This window comes from Nesoenas mayeri (assembly GCF_963082525.1).
Source record: "Nesoenas mayeri genome assembly, chromosome: 9".
In the NCBI taxonomy this organism is placed as follows: Eukaryota; Metazoa; Chordata; class Aves; order Columbiformes; family Columbidae; genus Nesoenas; species Nesoenas mayeri.
Genome location: NC_137557.1, coordinates 13038094 through 13057764, shown reverse-complemented (window position 1 = coordinate 13057764; position 19671 = coordinate 13038094). Strand labels below are relative to the sequence as shown.

Here is a 19671-nt window from a genome sequence, read left to right as displayed (position 1 = left end):
CCAGAGCCAGTGCTGAAACGTGCCCACTGCAGGGAGGGAATTATGACGAGGTAATTTTTGTAAAAGACACAACGTGGTGGAAACAGCACCCAGCCTCAGACTGGTGGTGCTCAGAGAAATGGTGTGGGGTCCTTGTCGACCATTTGCATAAGGTGGACTAAGCCATGAGCAGGGACCAGAAACGGGACCAGGCTCCCAGCTGCAGATTTGGGATATTCAGCTGCACTGAGATTTCAAGGTTTGATTGAGACAAGGACTAATTTTGAATTGCAGTATTTGGGATGCTGGGGTTCGGGGTGTAGGGGTGGACACAGGGGTTGCACTATTGTGCGCACCAAGTGCCTTTGCACCAAAATGGGCCATGGAAATGCTGTGTGATGGGACCAACATCCCTGGATCCACCTCTGAGCTACTCCCTTGAAAGGGATTTGTCCATCTCCATTTCGTTCCTACCTACCTTTCTGTCCCTCTGGCTCAGATACTACTTCTGGGTGGTTCAAAGGAAAAAATACACATGCTAAGACAGTGCCAAAAATGTAAGAGTGGCATCCTGGGGCTGCAGCCATCGGGTGGATATTCCCCAGGGGCAACTTGTTTCATTCCTTAATGTGGCTCGTTCCACCTCTCAATGCTCTCCCAGTTTGGCACATCTCCCAGTCCACCGCTTCTGCTGGTGCGGCTGGTATTGAGAGATCAACTGGTGCCAGAGGATCAGCCAGAATTCACCAGAGTGGGATCCGACCAGTGGCGCCGGCACGGGCCACAGGTGTGTTTGGTTCGGGGTCAACGGCAATTGCACAGCACGTCCCCAGGACCAGAGGTGAGCAGGGCGGTGGTGAAGGACCTGGGGAGGACAGGACGGGACAGGGGAGCCACGGAGATCCTTCCTCATCGTCTGGGCAGTGCAGCACCCTGCTGCCTGCCCCACTACTCAGGTGAGTAGTCCAACTCATCATTGGCGATGAGGGCCTCTGACGGTGGTTTGTGCCTGCCTTTGCTTTTCGACCTGCTACTCGTCCGATGGTTTTCCTTTGCTCCTGCCATTTGCTGGTACGAGAAGCCCTTGTCCTCAGAGGGACCCCAGCCTGGGTAACCCTCAGCCTCAGTGTTGTAGGAGAAGCTGTCATCCACAGAGAAGGGGTCGACGTCCACGTCGTAGCGCTGGTAGGTGCTCTGGTGGAGGGCCTCCTCCCGGGCACTGATCTCCAATGTGCTGTTCCACATCCCATAGCCAAAGTAGATGAGCAGACCTGTGGTGGGCAAGAGGGAGAGGGTTGGACCCTAGCTGCCCGCATCAACCCCACGACCCCAGCTAACACATCGCTATAAACACATCATGCCCCAAAATGGCACCTGCCCCCCAAGCCCCCATCAGGGCTGGGTTTGGGATCCAGCCCAGCTCACCACCAGCATCCTCCCATCCAGCACCAGGCTGGTGCCAGTTCATGAGAGTTAGGTGTGTCTAAATATGCCTATATTTTTTAAGCCAGTTTATTTTATAGTTGGTATCTGCTCTTCAAACCTATTGAGTTTGTGGTTTTGAGCTGCCACCTGTGACCCAAGGGCTGTATGCTTTAAACATCATCTGGGATCACTGCTGTCCATGTGATGGTGCCATCTGCAGCTTTGGTGGGACAGCAGTTCCCAGAAGACATGTGGAGGCTGTCAAGCTCTGACAATCTCCCTCTTCACCCCATTACCCTCCCAGATATCCTTTTCTCTCTGGAGTTTTCTTATGTTCTGTCTCTCTCCTGCTCGTGCTGACAGCCACATGTGCCTCAGGGTTGTCAGGATCAGTGTATTCAGTATTAAAACAGCTCTGAAATCCTGTCCTTCTCCCTTCAGGAATTTCATTTCATCTTCTCCCTCTAGCCCTACTTGATCTCACCTTCTTGTGCCAATGCTTTCCCTGGAAGCAAATGTATCTGGAAATCTAATTTCCAGTGGATTCTGGGATTAACCTGCCCCAGACATTTGCATGGAGAAACACAGACTTCTCCACACACCACAGACTGCTTATGAGGTTAAATTCAGAATCTGTGCAGCAGGACCATGCATCTCTGCCAGAAAAACAAGTGGAATGTGGTTCCCCCAACAGGTGAGCAGCCCTGGATGGGGCTGGTGGAGCCCATCCACCTCAATGGAGTGGCTTGATTGACTTGTTGTCATTGCTGGCAGCTGAACAGGTGTTAAATGTACCCATGGGGAAAGTACTTAAGCACAGTGGATTGAGTTGATGCTTTGGAGTAACTCTGCTTCCAGGTAGAAGGTTTTTTTTACCGGGTCTGCAGCTTCACTTATTGCCTTTCATGTCCATCAAAGCACTGAGCAAGTCTTCTCCTGCCCAAAGGGTGCACATGGCAGCTGCTACCCAATGGCTCAGCTTGGGGTTAGAGAACTCTTAGAGATGGAGCTTCACTATGAGACCTCAGTTGTACTCAGTATAGCTGCCATCATCATTACAAACCAAAAGTAGGAATGGCAAAATGGAGGAAAAATGAGGTAGCAACGTCCCCCTGAAAGACTGAAACTATGTGACTACTCTAAACCCTCTGAGATGCCACAGGGAGATCCAAGGTCTGATCCTGTCATCTCCTGGTTCTGCCAACTAAGGTAAAATATCTACAAACATCAGGAGCACCTGGGAAAAGCACAAAGGCTGGTGAGCCCGGTGTGGTGGCGTGTGCTTGTCTACCCCTCCTCCAGGTGATTCTTGCCCTTATGGGAGGTGGCAGCTGACTGTGACCTTTGCATCAGTCCTTATTCTCTTTCCCCATCACTTTCTCCCTTTCAAGCCAAGACCATGAACCCTGCTCCCAAAGGGGAGGGCTGCTGGTGGGATACTTGTCCAGGGATGGACCTTTTGGGTGCTGACACTATGCTCAGGGTCTGTTGTCTGCAACTGGGGCTCCTGTGGGCTGCTGCAATGTATACATTTACCCATAGGGTTATTATTTCTCTGTAAACAGTCCTTGGCATTGATATTGTCTTGTTGCTTCAGTTCTCTGTAGTCCAGACTTGTCAGCTCTCCGCAGGAGCTATGAGATCTGCTCTTTGTCTCTGGGCTTTATGGAGTAGGTGGGTTGCAATGTAAAGCAAGGGAAACTATAGATATGACAGGCTCCTGGCTATGTGTCAGGAAGCCTAAATTTGGGAAAAAAAGGCCCACTACAGAGCTTGTGAGTCCCAAGATCCCACTGCCACAAAGTTTAGGACTTAGACCAAGAAAAGGAGATACGGTCCACAGATCCCTTGGCTCTGTCTCTCCCAGGGATGCTGGGGTTGGGTGGCTCTGGATTTTGGAAACACAGTGCTGAGATTTTGGTGTGGGCTGCTGAAGAGCTCAAGTGGGTGAGATAGCAAGAAATCAGGCAGATTTCTGTAGAAAACCTGCCTGTGAGGTAGTTTTCAGAACCCAAGTACTTTGTATCAAAAGACTCATCAAAATAGTCACCTTTGCATGGAGCAGTTTACTTCCATCAAACTGACATTTTCTGGAGGTGTAATTTGTAATTTAGCTGTGGTTCAGGGGCTTGATTGACCAAGGTTTCTAAGAACTTCAGGATGACAAGGGACAAATGCAAAGCACTGGGTTATGTCCCTGCTGAAGAAGCATCAGCCTAAGCACTCTAATTAGGGAAGTTATTATTAACATCCTTTCAGAAGAGTATCAGTTAAAAAATTTAAAATAAATGACCCTGGGACTCACCCACAAAACACCAGACAGCAAATCGGATCCATGTGACTGTGGAGAGCTTCAGCATGAGATAGATGTTCACCAGCATAGCAAAGGCAGGAACGAATGGCAGGCAAGGCGCCATGTAGGGCAGCTTCTTGGGGTTTTCTGGCTGCTGCAAGATCACAAACACCAGCACAACGATGAGCAGGACCATCAGCACGACGAGGAGGACAGCCCACCAGCTCTGCTCATAGATGTAGTCTGCCCCAAAAATGATGAAGGAGCAGAAGATGAACATCAGGACGAAGAGCAGGAGCACACAGGTGGTGACTGTGTGGCCGGTGGCCGCCGTGGGTCGGTCCATTTTCCCCGGCAGTCCGAGGTGGATCCGCATTGTGTAGTAGCGAGGGCCAATCAACTTCTTCAGCTTGATGAGGTAGATGTTCTCAGACTCATCTGCCTCTATCCCTGAGGTCATGTCAACTGTGCCGTAATTGGGGTGATTCACGTTGTAGGTAGATTTATCAGATTTCCCAATTAGCATCTCATTATCCCCCAGTGATGGCAGATTTTTTGCTCCACACGTGTTGGTTGGTGGGCCAGCAAACTCTTCTCCTTCACTCGCTGGGGAGCAAGCTTCCTTCTCGCAGTCAGCCAGGATGCCCTCCTTCTTCTTGGTGTGCTCCTCAGAGAGGAATTTGACAAAGCCATCGATGTCGCTCTCAGGCTGGTATCGGAGGAGCAGGACGCAGACGGAGACCAGTGTGTAGGCGAGCAGTGTGCCGATGGACATCATTTCTATCAGGTCCCGCAGGCTGACCAGCAAGGAGAGCAACGCTGCAAGGAATCCGGAGACGATACAAGCCACTACGGGAGTTTCCGTGTAAGAACTGACGTGGGACAAAAATCTGGAGTGCAAAACAGTTGCAGGAAGTTAAAACAGCAGATTGTAGCAGTTCCCTGTTGCAATAACCCTGACCCAGCTGGAGGGGTCAGGCTCAGAGCTGTGAACCCTTTTGCTCCTTTTGGACCTCCAGACAGCCAGAGACTGGAAATACTGCTGAGTCTGGATCTGGAGTTAGATCTAGGTCTAACCAGTTCTGTGCAATCTGAAATGGGCACTAGGACTCTTGCAATTAAGTGCCAAAATTTTATGCATGAACTTCTTTCTTTCACAAGTAACTCTTGAATTAAATGCTCAGCCTCCCATCAGCTGAATCTCGAGGTACCGTCACCAAATGGGAAACCTTTACATAGATCTCTCCCGATTCTTTTTCCCCAGGATTTTGCTTTGGTGTTACCCTGTTCTGCAAGCACCAATTCTATGTGTGCTCACTGCTTCCTGCAGCGATGGCACAGGGCTCTCTGGGTGCAGGACAGACTCCGTCCCAGCCAGCACTTTCCCATCCAGGTCCCAATAGAACAAAAATAAATGCCATCATGGGCATGACTGACCTGAAGAGCAGCCCGTCACCAGCCATGGCGTAAATGACCCTCGGCATCGGGAAGAGGGAGCCCAGCAAGCTGACGGTCAGGCCGGCCACAGACCCGATGGCAACGATGAACTTGGCTGCGTAGAAGCCGTGGACCACAAACATTTCCATCAGTGGGGACTCCGTGTCGATGGCATCATATGGCACCATCAGGGTGAGGATGATGCTCACCTGGGGGAGGCGAGAGGAACAGGGCACAGATGTCAGCAGCAGCTCTGGGTGCCACTGGGGACTCACAGGGTGTGAGGGCTGCTTCTAAAGGGTGGAAAGCTAAAAAATTTCAAGTCTGATTGCATTTGTACCCAGATGTCTCCTGTGGAGGAGATGTAAATTCTAGAGGTAAGGCCTGTGTGTGCTTTGCTGTGGGGTGGTTAATCCAGGGGACTGCAGGGCCTCGGTTTCTGCCATCTGAAGGGAAGAACGTGACACCTTGAACCTCGCTGCAGTGCTAATGCAGGAGGCTGGTGGGTCTCGGTGGGGTTAGTAACACTCACATCTGCCGTATTCCTGTGCAGACACAGTGCTGCTGGAGTCATGCACCCCCATAGGACAACCCCAAACCCAAGATGGCATCACTTGGGAACACTCTGGTCTTATTTGAGCCAAGGACAAATTGGCTTTGAGGGAAGCCCACCATACTGCAGGAGAGGCAGTGGCTGACTTTCACTGAAAAGATCAGAAAAATATTTTTTCTCTTTTAGAGAGAAAATCCCTAAGTACGAACATGCATTTACTGGGGTGCAGAGCAGCTGGACATTGCTGCTGCCACATCTCTCTCATGGCCATCTCTGCCCATCCTACTCCTCCACTTGGACCCTCTTCCACATCTCTCTTCCACATCTCCCTCAAAAACATGGACAAATGTTGCTGCAATGCTGCTGCTCCTTCAGCTTTGCTGCACTTCTGGATGCAAAACCAGCTGCAGATGAGGATGAGGCATGGGGAAAAAAAAATGCTGCCACCATCTCCCTGCAGCCAGCAGAGGGATCTTGGCAGGGTGACAGGAGCCTGGGGACAAACCCAGCTGGAGCCGAGGGGAGCCTCAGCAGGACACTGCAGTCACATGGAAGCACAGCTGATGTCTCAGTTCCCACCAAAGAAAGGGCCCTTGTCGGAGGGTCAGATTGGCACCCCAGCTCATGGGGAGGGAAGCCACACAGATTCCCAGAAGGGGCATGCTATATATGTATTTTTAAAAAAATACATATACATATATATAAATTTATGTACATTTACACATAGCTGGTACTTACAGACACATATGCTGTCAAGCATGTGACGAGTGAGGCCGTGATGGCATACGGGATGGAGGTGTTGGGACTCTTCGCCTCTTCTCCTGTGGTAGCGATGATGTCGAAGCCGATGAAGGCATAGAAACACGTTGCGGCCCCTTTGAGCACCTGCATGGAGGATCAAGCATCTGAGTGACAGGAGGAAGGCTGGCACTCATCCAGGGAGAGGGAACTGAGGGAAGATGAAGGAGCCCAGTTCTGTTCAGTCTGAGTTAAGGGGTGAGGGGGGCAGATCAGGAGGTACAGATGTTAAGCTGGGTCTTCCCATCTGGGGACTGACCCTGGGAGCTCCTGTAACCCAGTGATCTGGTCTGCGGAAAAGATTTCAATGTGTGGCCCAAGTCACTGAAGGCATCTGCAGCTCACCCATGATGTACCACAGACCTGCCCGAATCTGCTGGGAGATCCCAGTAGCAATAGAGGAGACAATTAACTAATTTCAGGTTTTCTTTCACAATAATCCACCCCAAATCTGTTTCTATTAGTAGGGATTTGGAGCATGTTTACACATTCCATCTTAGCAAGATGTCTCATGTGGCAGCAAGATCCGCTAGTGGAAGAAGCAGGAGGGAGCAGCAACAGTCAGATGCACCGCTCTCCAAACAAGCTCTGTTTTGCTTGGAAGCTGCAGACAGGTTGGGAGCACACATTGAAGCACTTGGATGAGGAATTATTTATACTGTTTAGTTACTTTTAATGTGATTTTTTAAAAATATAAAATATTTGCAAGGACATTTACATGGAAGAAACACTGAAGCAGGGTAAAGACTGTGTGGGTGTAAGGAGTAAGCTGATCTGCAGTTGTAAAACTCTCCATACATCTAGCTAGCTGGCTGGGTACCACATGTCCATCACATCTCTGTCATCTCAACTGTCTAGTGATGGAACAGGCAGTAAAATTCACTCATTTCAGGTGACTACCTGTAATTGCCTTTTTAAAGTACACCCTATGCTCCTGGGGATCTCATGCTTGTGCTATGGTGGATTTCCTAGTTCCTTTTAAAAACAATTTGGGAGACAACCAACCAGCTGAAAACGATGGGAAGGCTCTATTGATTTTGATGTGCTTTGGATATGTATCTTTTAAAACTATATATTTTTGCCAAGAGGTATTTGGTGGGTTGAACTAGAGCAAACCAGCTATTTTCTGTTTGGTCTTTTTCATCTCTATTGTGTGGCTTAAAAAGCCAAGCACAATTTAAAGGTTAATATGATCTCTGCTTTCAAATGGGCCTCAGTGCTCTTCTCCTCAGTGTTGTTCTCTGGCAGAGAGGTACTGAGTTACTGAAGGGAGGTGCAGGGATTGTATGGCAGTTTGGGAACCTTTCAGTAATCAAGAATTTTAGTTTACTTTTCTTTCTCGCTTATTTTTTCTGTACAAAACCCTGATGGAGTCGAGCAGTGTAAATCTGAGAAATTATCTTGGGTTTAGGCCAGCAGAGATATTTTCAGTCTCTGTTCATCCTTGGATAAAAACCAGTGCAAGCAAGCTAAAAAAGCCAAATATGTCCAAATTCTTAGTAAGCTTTGAGGGAACATCCATAAAGTAAGTACTGGCAGGTGGCATTCTGAAGTGCTCAAAACAAATGCTTGAGAACATTGTTGTTGAGAACCCACCAACATAAGTATTTCCCCCTCGGCAGAGGCTGAGCCAGCTCCTCCTGAGTGCCCTGTCTTGGATGGCCACCACATCTTGCTCCATTGCTGGGCAATTAGTGGCATTTCCTGACATACATTTTCATGTGGAGTTTGGTTCTCCAGGAGGATGTTTTGGAAAAGTTCTGAGTTTATTCTAGAAGGTGGCAGGAGACATGGACAAAGCATTGCCGTACCCTTTGGGTTTGGAGGAGTGATGAGGTCTGGATCCAAGGCTGCAGTGGTGGAAGCTGGAGGTCCCTGGACAAGATGCAGGTGGGTTTGGCAGGGTTGAGATTTGGGGAGGGCAGTGGAAGTGGGGTGCATATATCAGAGCAAAGCTGAGTGTGTGGCAGGTGGTGGCACTGCTTAGGTGCTGCATGTCCGTCTGTGTACCCAGGACTTACCCCCGGCCATCCAAACGGCAGGAATTGCCCTTCAGCCCAGTTGTCACCTTTGACGTAGAAGAGACCAGCAATCATGATGAAGATCCAGACTGCCAGGTTAATGACGTTGAGCACGTTGTTCAGCCCCACCGAGTTCTTCACCCCCATGGCTACAATGATGGTGACAATGACAGCAATGACTAGAGCAAGAAGGTCAGGGTAGGACTCCTCTCCTTTCCCTAGGTAAGAGAAAAGAGGTGTGTAACTCTTCATCCATAGCTGTGGACAGTATCTACAGAAACTCTACGGGAGCTTTTAGAAATGCTTTTCAGACCCTGAGGCTTTGCAAAACTCCTTGACCTCATTGCAAAGGTGGTCTCCAGATGCCCCTGCCTCTGCTAGCTAACACTGTTTTATTAAGGTGGTAAATCCTGATCCCTCAAGACACTGTTAGGAGTTTTGGGAGGGCAGCAAACAAATGATCAGGTCCCAGTTTGCACAAAATATATCGGCTAACTACTAATTAAAACTCAAACATTAAGTTTTCATGACACAGGTACAGGATAGCTAGCTGTTTTACTCACTGGTAGGAACCATGGCCTGTTGCTGGAACTGCTGGTCATGAGTTTCTACACAGCAGCATGGCAGGCACTGGCTTGTACTCTCTAAAAAGACTCTTAATGGGACCAAGCAAAGTGCTTGCACTGGTTGAAGTGCTCGTGCACTGTCATTAGCCTCTGACATTCCACTAATTTTTCCATGTGCTTATTCTGCCAAGTGCCAGCTCATCCCAAAGGAACTCAAACTATGGGTGTATCCCACACATCCTGAATCCAATATGGGAAAAAACTGCAAAGGCAAAATACCAGAGGCAGATGGATTGTAAATTATCATAGAATCATAGAAATGTTTTGGTTGGAAAAGACCCTCAAGAGCATCAGGTCCAACCATGAAACAAACACTGGCACTAAACCATGTCCTTAAGAACCTCATCTATGTGTCTTTTAAACACCGCCAGGGATGGTGACTCCACCACTTCCCTGGGCAGCCTGTTCCAATGCCTGACAACCCCTCCCATGAAGAAATTTGAATAATGAATGAAGCCTAATATCCTTGTCTGACTTTTGACAAGCTTCCAATTACTTTCCAGGCCTTAATGAATACAGGTAGCTACACACAGTGTGACGCACCTAGCCCATTCAATGTCCCGACGCTGTTGATCATCCAGCGGCTGATGGTGTGGTTGGCCAGCGAGTCGAACATGCTGCTGAGGGCGCTGGCGCCTGCGGCCGTGCCGATCAGGTACTCCAGGATGAGGTTCCAGCCGATGAAGAATGCCACAAACTCCCCCACTGTCACATAGCTGTAGGTGTAGGCAGAGCCCGTGGTCTTGGGGACCCGCACACCAAACTCAGCATAGCAAACGCCTGTTTAAAATATGAAGCAACATAAGGAAAATGTGCTTGGAAAAGGAAAAAGCAAAACTGTCTCTGTCCCACCTGCCTGGAGGTGACAGAAGGTGTCCAGGGCTGTAGGCAGCATCAGGGGGAGCCCGGAAGCATCAGCTCTTCAGGAGAAGATTTCAGTGGACCTTAATAATTTCTAAACTCCTTGTGTACTTACTACGTCAGGATACTTTTCCATAAAAACCTGACCCCGACACATTGCAGATTTATTGAACCCATAAGCTGAATTAGGTGCTACTTCTTTTCTTGGTATTGGAAGATTTTGGTATTCCATTCACTGTTTAACATGTGTGCACGTTGCTGGCCATGCTTTTCAATGGGACTCTTCAAAACTTGATTTCTGTAAAGCAGGCCCAACCTCAGGAGCTGCAAGACATCCCAATCATCTAGCCCTACAGAGTCATTATTTAAAGATGATGAAAAATGCATGCACTCAGCAAAGGAAAGACACTCACAGATAACTACAGGCCTGAATGATTTATAAAACAGGTGCTCTGATGGGGACAAGTATCTAGTTTCTCTCTTTGATGGCCTTAAAAATCATATAATCTTTCTTGAAGGCAGCTCTACTTTTAGCCAATGACATGATAAAGCTTAAAGAGGATTGTTATTGATACAGAATGATAACAGCAAAGCAAGGATATTAATGTGTATAAAATGCTTGAGTTTTCAATTACTCTATTAGGATTCCAAAATAGAAGAGTAATCTTTCACCATGTATTGCAACATGTTGTGGATATCTGCATTAGGTATCAGCATATATTAAGAAAACAAACTGGTTTTATAATAGTATGCAGTATCCAGTCCAGCGGACATAAGATGCAAGATCTGCCATCAGTCCCTGATTGCCACTGCCCATGTTGGGTGACATTAATCAAACCACTTAGAGGTGCTGCAGGTTCTACATCAGAAATGGGGTTCACACCACCTTCCCTCTCTGCTTAAAAAGGAAGACAATATATAATTTATTAGGATGCAGATTTTATCTCACTAATCTCTGCTGCATCAGCAGTGTATTATTATTATTATTATTATTCAACTGCTAAATAAAACTGTGTTGCTCAGTTATTCCTTGGCAGTCCTGGCTATCTGGCATCTCATCCCCTGGCACCCAGAGGGATGCAGCTTTCTCTTTGGCCCTGCACAGCCAGCCCAGCTCTGGGAGTGCACCCACTCCCTGACACAATTCCTTGAATTTGAAGACAGTTTTATTTTTTTCCACCAGTCAAGAGTGTTTGCAAGTTTCTGCAGAAAACAAACCAACACAGTGGCTGTTTGGGAGGGTAGTTTTTTTACAGAAGACCATTTCTTTTCCTTGAATATCAGCTACACTGTGTAATTGGTGTGACAGTCATTCTGCTGGTGTAATTATAGTGTTATTGACATTATTCCGAAGGACACAAACACAGCTGAGCAGTTTGGTCCATGACATTGTCCCTTCCTAGATCCCATCTACAAGCCCCCATTTTTCAGAAGTAATTGACCTCTCCACTCTCTGGTTATCTTGTTTGGGGGTAAGAGGTGACACCTGGCACGAGGACACAGAGGCACCGTGAGACATTCTATAGGGCACTGGCACTATGGGAGTGATGTTTCAGGTGAAACAAGCCTTTGGGGAGGTGCCTTTCAGCAGTGCTGGAGGTAACACCAATTAATTCATGTTTCCACACAAGAAATCCAGAGGGACTATCCTTTGTTAAAGAAGAACAGCTTATGTATTGAGGCAGGTATAGGGCAAAATCCCATTTTCAGCAAGCCACTGAGCATATCCAGTGTGTTTCATGATCACTGTGTGCAGATATATAAAAGGCAACTCCATAAATAAAGCTTCCTGAAAAAAAGGACTCCCATTTCTCCAGGACCACTCAAGCAGCTCATGATGAGCTGCAGCTGGAGCCCCTTATCCCGGCTCTTGTCCTCCAGGGCAACAGCACCTGAGGCACATGCTCAGCTCTCCCCTGCTCCACTGTGTCTCTTGGCTGCTGCTGAGTCTGCAGTACCAGGTAAGAGCATCATGATGTGCTCCAAAATTGTGTGGCTCAGTGTCTGAAATTCCCAGAGAGGGTTGTTGGAGTTGCAGAGCAGTTCCCATGGGAGAGAAAGTCTCTTTTCTTGCACAGTGTGGCACCCAAGCTTGTGGGGTTGTGTGGCAGAGCAAACTATCCCACACTGGTAACCACCGTGGGGGAGGACCTGGCCTGAGCTCACAGTGAGGAGTTTGTAAGATGCGATCAACAAGGCTGTAGTACTTTAAGAAAGGAGATTACTAAAGGGACAAGCAACAGCTCGTGGAAAAGGCTGTGGAGAGGGTAATGGTGTTGGGTAAGATACAAACTGCTGATTTTTGACAAGAAGTGGTTTTGGTTAGAAACGGGGGTGAGGGTGGAGAATCCCGGTGGTCACAGTTGATGGAGAGAGCCTGAGCTGTCCCCAGGGCTGGAGGCTTTGTGGAGGGAAGTTGGACAAATATTTCTGATTGAGACCTGAATAGAAGGCATTCTAGTGAGAAAATGAGAGAGATCGATTTCATTTAATTTATCAGTTTAATTGATTATACTATCTCTGTAAGTACCCTCATGGGGCACATGTTGCTTAAACTCAGGAAAAAGCATAACTAGAATTTTTTCAGGTAGATGAAACTGGAAAAACCTCTACCTGAAACCAGGCTAAACAGTGCAGAGTGGTTTCCCACCAGTGGGACTTGCCTGGCAGGGCTTCCCTGTGACTGCTTGTCAGGGGAGCTGACGGCTTTCTGGAATGGGCTTTTTTTACTCAAACCCCTCCTGGACTCAGTTTGCAGGCAGTGGGATCTGACTCTAAGATCTTCAATACATCAAGAGAAAGCAGGTGATCTGGTGGTCCCATCTGGCCTTAAAACCGTGAGAAACTCTTTAAAATCTGTCTGTGCACACTTACATGAGCTCAGTACCTAGTGCTCTGGGAGTGACTGTGATACGAGAGCTGAAATCGCTTCCCCCGTGAGCCCCATAGCCCATCCAGCTCCCAAACCCTCGCTCGGTTTTACTTGCCAAAAACGTGTTGCTGTTATAAACAACAGCAGCGTCAATGATGAAGTGAGGAAGCGGTCAAGGAGACTATCAAAACACCACATCCTTCCCAAAACACTTTCCCAGGGCTATAAAAGCAAGCGGAGATGAAAGCTGAGCGGGAAGCGGCGTGGGCTCCTGTAGGCGAGAGGAGCTCCCCGCTGCAGGGCAGGGCTCGCATTTGGGGTGAAAAAGCCCCTTTTGGAGGACAGTGTGTTTTTTTTAAGATGAGATCCACCCCGGTTCTGTTTGCTCTTGATTTCCCTCATGGTCAGTGAAACCCTCGCAGAGGAGAGAAAGCAGGTGGTGGGAAGGGATAAAGACGCTGATCTTATCTACTGCCCTGGTTGAAAAATGAGTGGTTTCATTCATTTGTTGTGTTGGAATCTCAAATGAGCATTGGATTTCATTGCGTGGTCTCAGCTCTTGTTCTGGACTGAACCAGTGATAGATGTGTCTGAGCTGCCCTGTCACTGGGGTCTAACCGGGGAACAGAGAGACAGGACTGTTGGTGTGGTGGTCCCCAGCCAGCATCGCTGCGATCTTGCCCTGGCGTGGCTTTGGGGACAGCGTGACACTCCTCCTCGGGCTCTGCCAGGGTTGTGCCTCTGGAGTGCAGGAGCATAGGAGGTTCAAACTCACACAGACTCCGGTGGGGTCTCCATGGAGCCGCACCACAACCCCCAGGGACGGAGCATGATGTGCTTCCACCTCCTGCTACAAAAATCAAGAGACTTGAAAAGCTGAGGTGGGTCATTTTGCTGTGTTTGCTGTTCCCATCTTCTATCAAAGCCCTTTGCCATTTACTCGAATTTCCTTATTCAACCTGCGGATAAAAGCTGGATACCAGACTGACACAGCGTGCAAAGTCCTCTGAGCGGGAGAAAGGGAACATCACATCATCGTGTTAGCACTGATCTGGAAAGGACAAATGCCAGCAGTACTGGCTTCATGTGGAAACCGCAGCTCGAGCCATATGCTCAGCTGGGTTCCTACAGAGGAGGCGGAATTCACCAGCTCTTCACTCAAATATATAATTCCTCTCTCTCCATACATTTGTTTGTTGGGTTTTTTCTTTGGAAATTCAGAGAGTCATCCTGTGCAAACAGAAGCTAATAAAATCAACGCCAAAACTAATTGAAGAATTTTCTAACTGTTAGCCATGTCCAGAATAAAAAAAGCCAGGCCTGGTGCTACCCAAGCCACCAACTCCCTTTCTGTTGAAACAGAGTTTCCCACAAGCCATGTTATGCTCTTGCTCCAGTGCTGTGGCTTGGCCACGTTCTCTGCCTGGGATACATGCTGCAAAACTCTCAAATGTTTCAAAACATATTGACCACAGGCTCCATCCTTGGGGAAGCCATCAGCAGCTCATCAGGGTAATTACGCTTGGGCTGCTGGCTCCCAGTACAAGGTTTTGTCTGAAGTTTGGGCAATGAGAGACAGTGCACTCCATGAGCTGGGTAAGGCCAGTGGAAAATGGTTTTTCAGTCTATGGGGAAGTCGCTACTTCCTTGTAGCTTATGCTCTTGAGCACGGATCCTACCAGCTGTCCACGCATAAATGGAGCCAGAGGATGCATGACATGTCACGTTACTCAAAAACCCACTCGCACAACTCACCTGACAAGATGGAGGCCACAGCGGCAATGATGAAGGAAACGATGACCCCGGGCCCTGCCATCTCCTTGGCCACCAGGCCAGACACCACGTACATGCCAGTGCCCACACAGCTCCCAACACCGAGGGAGATGAGGTCAAGGGTGGTGAGGACCTTGGCCAGCCTGGAGCCCTGGGCGGTGGTGGTCCCTGTGCCCTCCAGCATCGACTCCACCGGCTTGGTGCGCAGGACGCGGGTGCGCAGGGCATGGCCTGTGGCCCCCCATGGCACCCGCCGAGGGTCCAGGCGCGAGAAGAAGCCACTCATGGCTGGTGCTGGGCTCCACGGAGGTGGGTCACAGATGGTTTCGGCAGCACCTGCTCAGGGCTGTGGCTGCATCTCCCTCCTGCACTGGTGACCCGTCTGCAAGAGAGAGGAACACAGTTTTCAACTGAAACAGCAATGAAAGAGGGACGTGCTCCACATGGAGGAACCAAAAGGGGCCCCTGAGCTGGTTTCTGGCTGAGCTCCAGCACTGGGAGAGCCCTGGGGGCTGAGGGGAGCTTCGCTTTCGCCAGGGCTGCTGCTCTGGAGAAATCTCCTTTCTCCATCCCAGTTGCTTTGTACAATGGAGATGCTCTGCCCCCCTTTATCTTTGTATGGTTTTAGTTATTAATACAGCTCCATAAGCAGCGGGAACCTGATACTCTCCAAGTGCTCATTATGTGGCTTAATTGCTGCTAAAAGCAACAATGGCTTTGTAGAACCATGAGGTGCTGGTGGGGACCAAGCCTGACCCCAAGCTGGACAGCACTGTAGGATGTCCTGGGAGTGGGGATGCTCCTGTGGGCACCATGTGTCAGGCACCATCGCCATTCCTGCCCACATGGGACCTTCTGCAGGACATTGCTGTGCTCCACCTGCATTGCAAAAAATGATCACCACAAAGTAGCCCCTGCAGGGACAGGTGATTTATTTCATGCTATAGAGGTCGATTCTTGCATTGCAGCTCTGATTACTCTGGTTGTTTTTTCTTTTCTGTATGTTACCATTACCCTGGTGAACTCTAGAGTGGAAAGTTTTAAAGGGTGCTGCTTGTCAGGGTCACAATGAATCGCGCAGTTAAAAAGAGTCCTTGGTGTGGTTTCTTCATTCAATTTATCATTTCAGTTTTGTAGTTATTTAAATACTCTTTTAGGATTTTTTTTTCCCCCTCCCTGGAGTAACTGCAACAAGCTCTGGGGTTTGTCTTCTGTGTAGTTAAACCAAGCTGAGAGAGAAGACCAGCAGATGCTTTAAGACTGTCTTAAAATTGTCTTATTATTCCAAATCATGAGATTGTCTTAGAAATAATGGAATTATCTTGTTTTGCTCTTTCTCTGTGCTTTTTCATCTTGAGTCACATTTTTGAAGGACTACTCAGCAACTGCCATTTCCCACTCTCCTTTCTGCCATTTTTTAGCAAACTGCATATTTCTCAGGCTAACTCCTAATACCAGCAGTAATGACTTTCTAGTGACACATGATGACTTCTGGACTTTGAGGAAAATAACAAGAATTTACAATCTCTGAATGCTAATATAAGGGAACAGAAAAAATAGCTTATTAAATATGAATTTTAGCTTGGCAGCTTCTCCCCTGTTAATACAGAAATCTCTTCTTTTAAATTGCTTTGAAGACAAACCCATTATTTTCCCATCTTTGCATCCAAACCAAATTACATTGTGTCTACCAGGCAGCCTTGTGTTGCTAGAGTTTATTAAATAAAACACAGCATTCATTTCATGTTTTGGTTGATCACGATTCAAATTGTGCTGAGTTTTTTACCTCAAGCAACCAACAGCTGTAAGGCTGGGTGTTCTAGCTAAGAATAATAATAAGGAAAATTTGTGACTGCTCTTGAACAAATGTCCATCTTTGGGTTGAGAATAATAACTGGGTTTGGGTTGCTCCAGGGGTCAGCTGTTTTGCAGCATGGGCTGGATCTCAGGCTAGGTTTTACTTTCTGGTTTAAAGGAAGGTTCATGCTGGATGGAGACAGCTGAGCCAGATGGGATGAGGCGGAGCAGCCCTTGGGACAACATGTCCCTGTGCTGGTGCCTCCAGGGTGGCTCTGGTTTGCCAGAGCTGTGTCTCAGCCATGGAGGAAATAACTCTTCTAATCAAAGTGATCACCACCCAAAATTCATCCTCCTTTTGCCCAAAGCACAGCCTTTCTGAAGCACAGGCTGGCAAAGAGGTCTTGCTGCACTTCACCCAACCACTTCCCATCCTTTATTTAATTATTTTCCTTACTGGGATTTTAGGATGCTCCTAGCTGAGTTTGAAAGGCTGAGCTTGCTATGCCTAGGTTAGCACCAACTTGACTTAAACTAGCCAAGAAACTGGGCAGAAGTATCTGTCTGGTTTTTGAACAGTTACAATCTAAACACCCTTATTTCTGCAAAGTTTTTGTCATGTAGTTTGTACTGTAAGAAAATATCTTTCACAAGTGTGTCCATCCTTGGTTTACTCCTTACAAAAAAAACATTGCAAGGTGAAAATTATAGATACTGAAGAGTTAGCTCTTAATTCTTCTACATAAAAACATAATGAGAATCAGTGTCTGGAAGTCGAGGCTGGAAAAACAAAAGTTGGGTGGTTAACTGCAGGAAGAGATGAACACTAGGAAGAGCTGATTTGTGTCTCTTTATGTCTTTATACCATTTCTTGGTGCTTTTGTGAAGGCTGTGCTTGTCATAGAGGAGCCGACAGGCCACCAGAAGAGGTAGGATGGTGTGGGATGGAAGTGCCGAGGCTGTGGGCTGGTCCTTGGTCCCCTCAGCAGCTTTGTGCTTTGGCATGGGCAGACCTGCCCTATGTTTTAAGGGGTTTCGGACTGATGTGGTTTGAGATCAGCAGTTTTTCATCATCTCGTCTGCAGTGTCTGTGGGTGGCTGATGAAGAGTCTGGGAAGGGTGGCATATGCTCAAGTCTTGCAGGAGGGATCCACATCCACACCTGAACAATCAGTGCATCTCCCAAACTGAACAGAGTTGGGCATGACTGATTCAGACAGCCCAGTTAGCTCTCAAGGCACAGCAGGGTACAGAAATGTCTTTCCACTTCTTGCAAAGAACCTCAAGGGAAGACATGTCAGTCTTGTCCAGAAATAATTTTTTAATGCCTAAAATAATGAAAAACTTAAATATTTTAAATCGTTTAAGTTTAAAGGAGGAACTGGCTGGTGGATTTGTGATGTGCCCAGATTTAGACTGCTGAACTGTTCCAGCTCCCCAGGGCCAGGCTGAGACTGGATGCTCCTACATGGCTCCCCATTGCCCTGGGATTCATCAGCCCCTCCTGAGTCACCAAGGGGAAAAACCTACAGAGCATCTGAATCGAAATAATTCTATAATTGCCGCTATATTCAATCAAAAGCGATCATTTGAAACTATTCCAGATGTTTAAATGAGATCAGCATATTGCTGCTCTGTAGCTTGGAAAACATCCTTTCACCTCACTTGAAGCCATAAAAAACTATCTCATGGATGAAAACCATTTACATGGGGTAGAGATGGCTCATTTTTGCTCTGCTCCGCTAACCTTTGCTAGCTGGAAGCACACAGTGAAAGTGAAGGGAGTTTTTATTTGTGGTTTTTATCTTCTCTCTTCATTATAAACTCGGGAAGCTCAAGGGAGCTGCTCAGCTCTCCATCATCAGGCAGGCTGGGATGATGTTTCCCCGGCTGCCGCCTTCCCGGCTGGCACTTGCTGCTGCCACTGCGTGCTTGTTAGCAACTCCTGTTTGTACCAAAACACTCTTCTTCATTAGAAGAAATTAACTAAAACAGCAATCAAGTCAGAAGGAGAGGCTTAGGTATTCCCAGGCATGGACCTTGCTTGGTGCTGGGGTCAGTGCTTAATTATTCCTGATGTAAACCTGCTTTCTGCCAGCTGCCCCATGCTGGTGGGGTGTAGCATGGTACCCTCTGGCATTGCCAATTCTTGTCACCTCCCATGGCTCCAGCTTCCCCAAACCTTGTCTGGTGCTTTGAGATGGCTTATTTGATGTTTTTTTTCTGTTAATGACTCCCCTCTGTCCGGGAGTCCATAGGAATATCCTTAAGCAAAAATGCCTATTAAAAAAATGTTGGGAATGTAACAAGAAACAGAACATTGATGGTTATAAATGAAAAAGAGAGCTGCTGGTGGTGTATTGATAGAAAGCCAGTCAGGCACATTCATTAAGAGGGAGAGGTTGGATTTGCTCTGGTTTTCATGGGTCACAGAAGTAATTCTTATAGAGAAAAATCTTGCTGATGCCCTGGCAAGCAGCTGGGTCAGGATGACCCCAGCACAGGGGACAGTAGCACCCAGTCTGCTGCAGGGGTTTTTATGGAGGAAGCCCCTTCCTCCTCACCCAGGGGATATGGGGCCCAGAAATGCGGGACAGAAGCAGGTTCCTCTCAAACCCTGAGTCAGTGCCTGCTGCGGACCTCAGAAACAGCAGTACAGAAGTTTACAGAGCAGGAGCAACAGCCCTCAGACTGCCTCCCCACTCTGCACAGGGGATGCACTCAGAACTGGGTTGCAGCATTGCCCCTGGGGAAAGCGAGCCCAAAAGGCTCAAGGGGATGCGAGAGGTGGTTCAAGACAATGTGAGAGGCAGCTCCTGTCAGCAAACCCACTGCAATCCCAGGTAAAGGACAAGAGAGGGAGGAAGAAATGTGCCAGTCTGACTTCCCTGCTTCCCTTCCCCTTTTAATTTTAATTACTGGCTCAGTAACAGTGGGGCGGACTTGTGTGAGGAGACACAAGATGCTGGATTTCATTACAGGCAGAGGAATGACGTCAGCGGGCGATGCGGCGCGGCAGGCATCGGGCGGCAGCTCCAGCGCCGAGCAGAGGGATGCCTGCCTTCTGCCGCGGCTGCTCGGCACGTTCATGTTTTCGTTGCGGATGCAATTTGATTTGGAGTTTTCTGTGCTTGTTTTTCTAGTGTTGATCTCCAGCTGGGCTGCCACTGTAAGAACTGGCTCTGTCTCCATCATCAGCCCTCCTTAAAGGGATTTAAAAGCCGGGCACAGAGCCA

The 19671-nt window shown here is 48.0% G+C and overlaps 1 protein-coding gene across 1 annotated transcript; it reads right to left on the bottom strand.

The window, feature by feature from the left end:
* Nucleotides 1–927: 927 nt before the first annotated feature.
* Nucleotides 928–14924, bottom strand: SLC7A14 (solute carrier family 7 member 14; the record flags this gene model as incomplete). The annotated part of the gene is made up of 7 exons (XM_080349970.1): nt 928–1250; nt 3710–4587; nt 5135–5343; nt 6426–6572; nt 8507–8724; nt 9676–9912; nt 14621–14924. The coding sequence occupies 7 exons, from the start codon at nt 14922–14924 to the stop codon at nt 928–930; spliced, it is 2316 nt and encodes a 771-aa protein (XP_080206096.1).
* Between the last annotated feature and the right edge of the window lie 4747 nt (nt 14925–19671).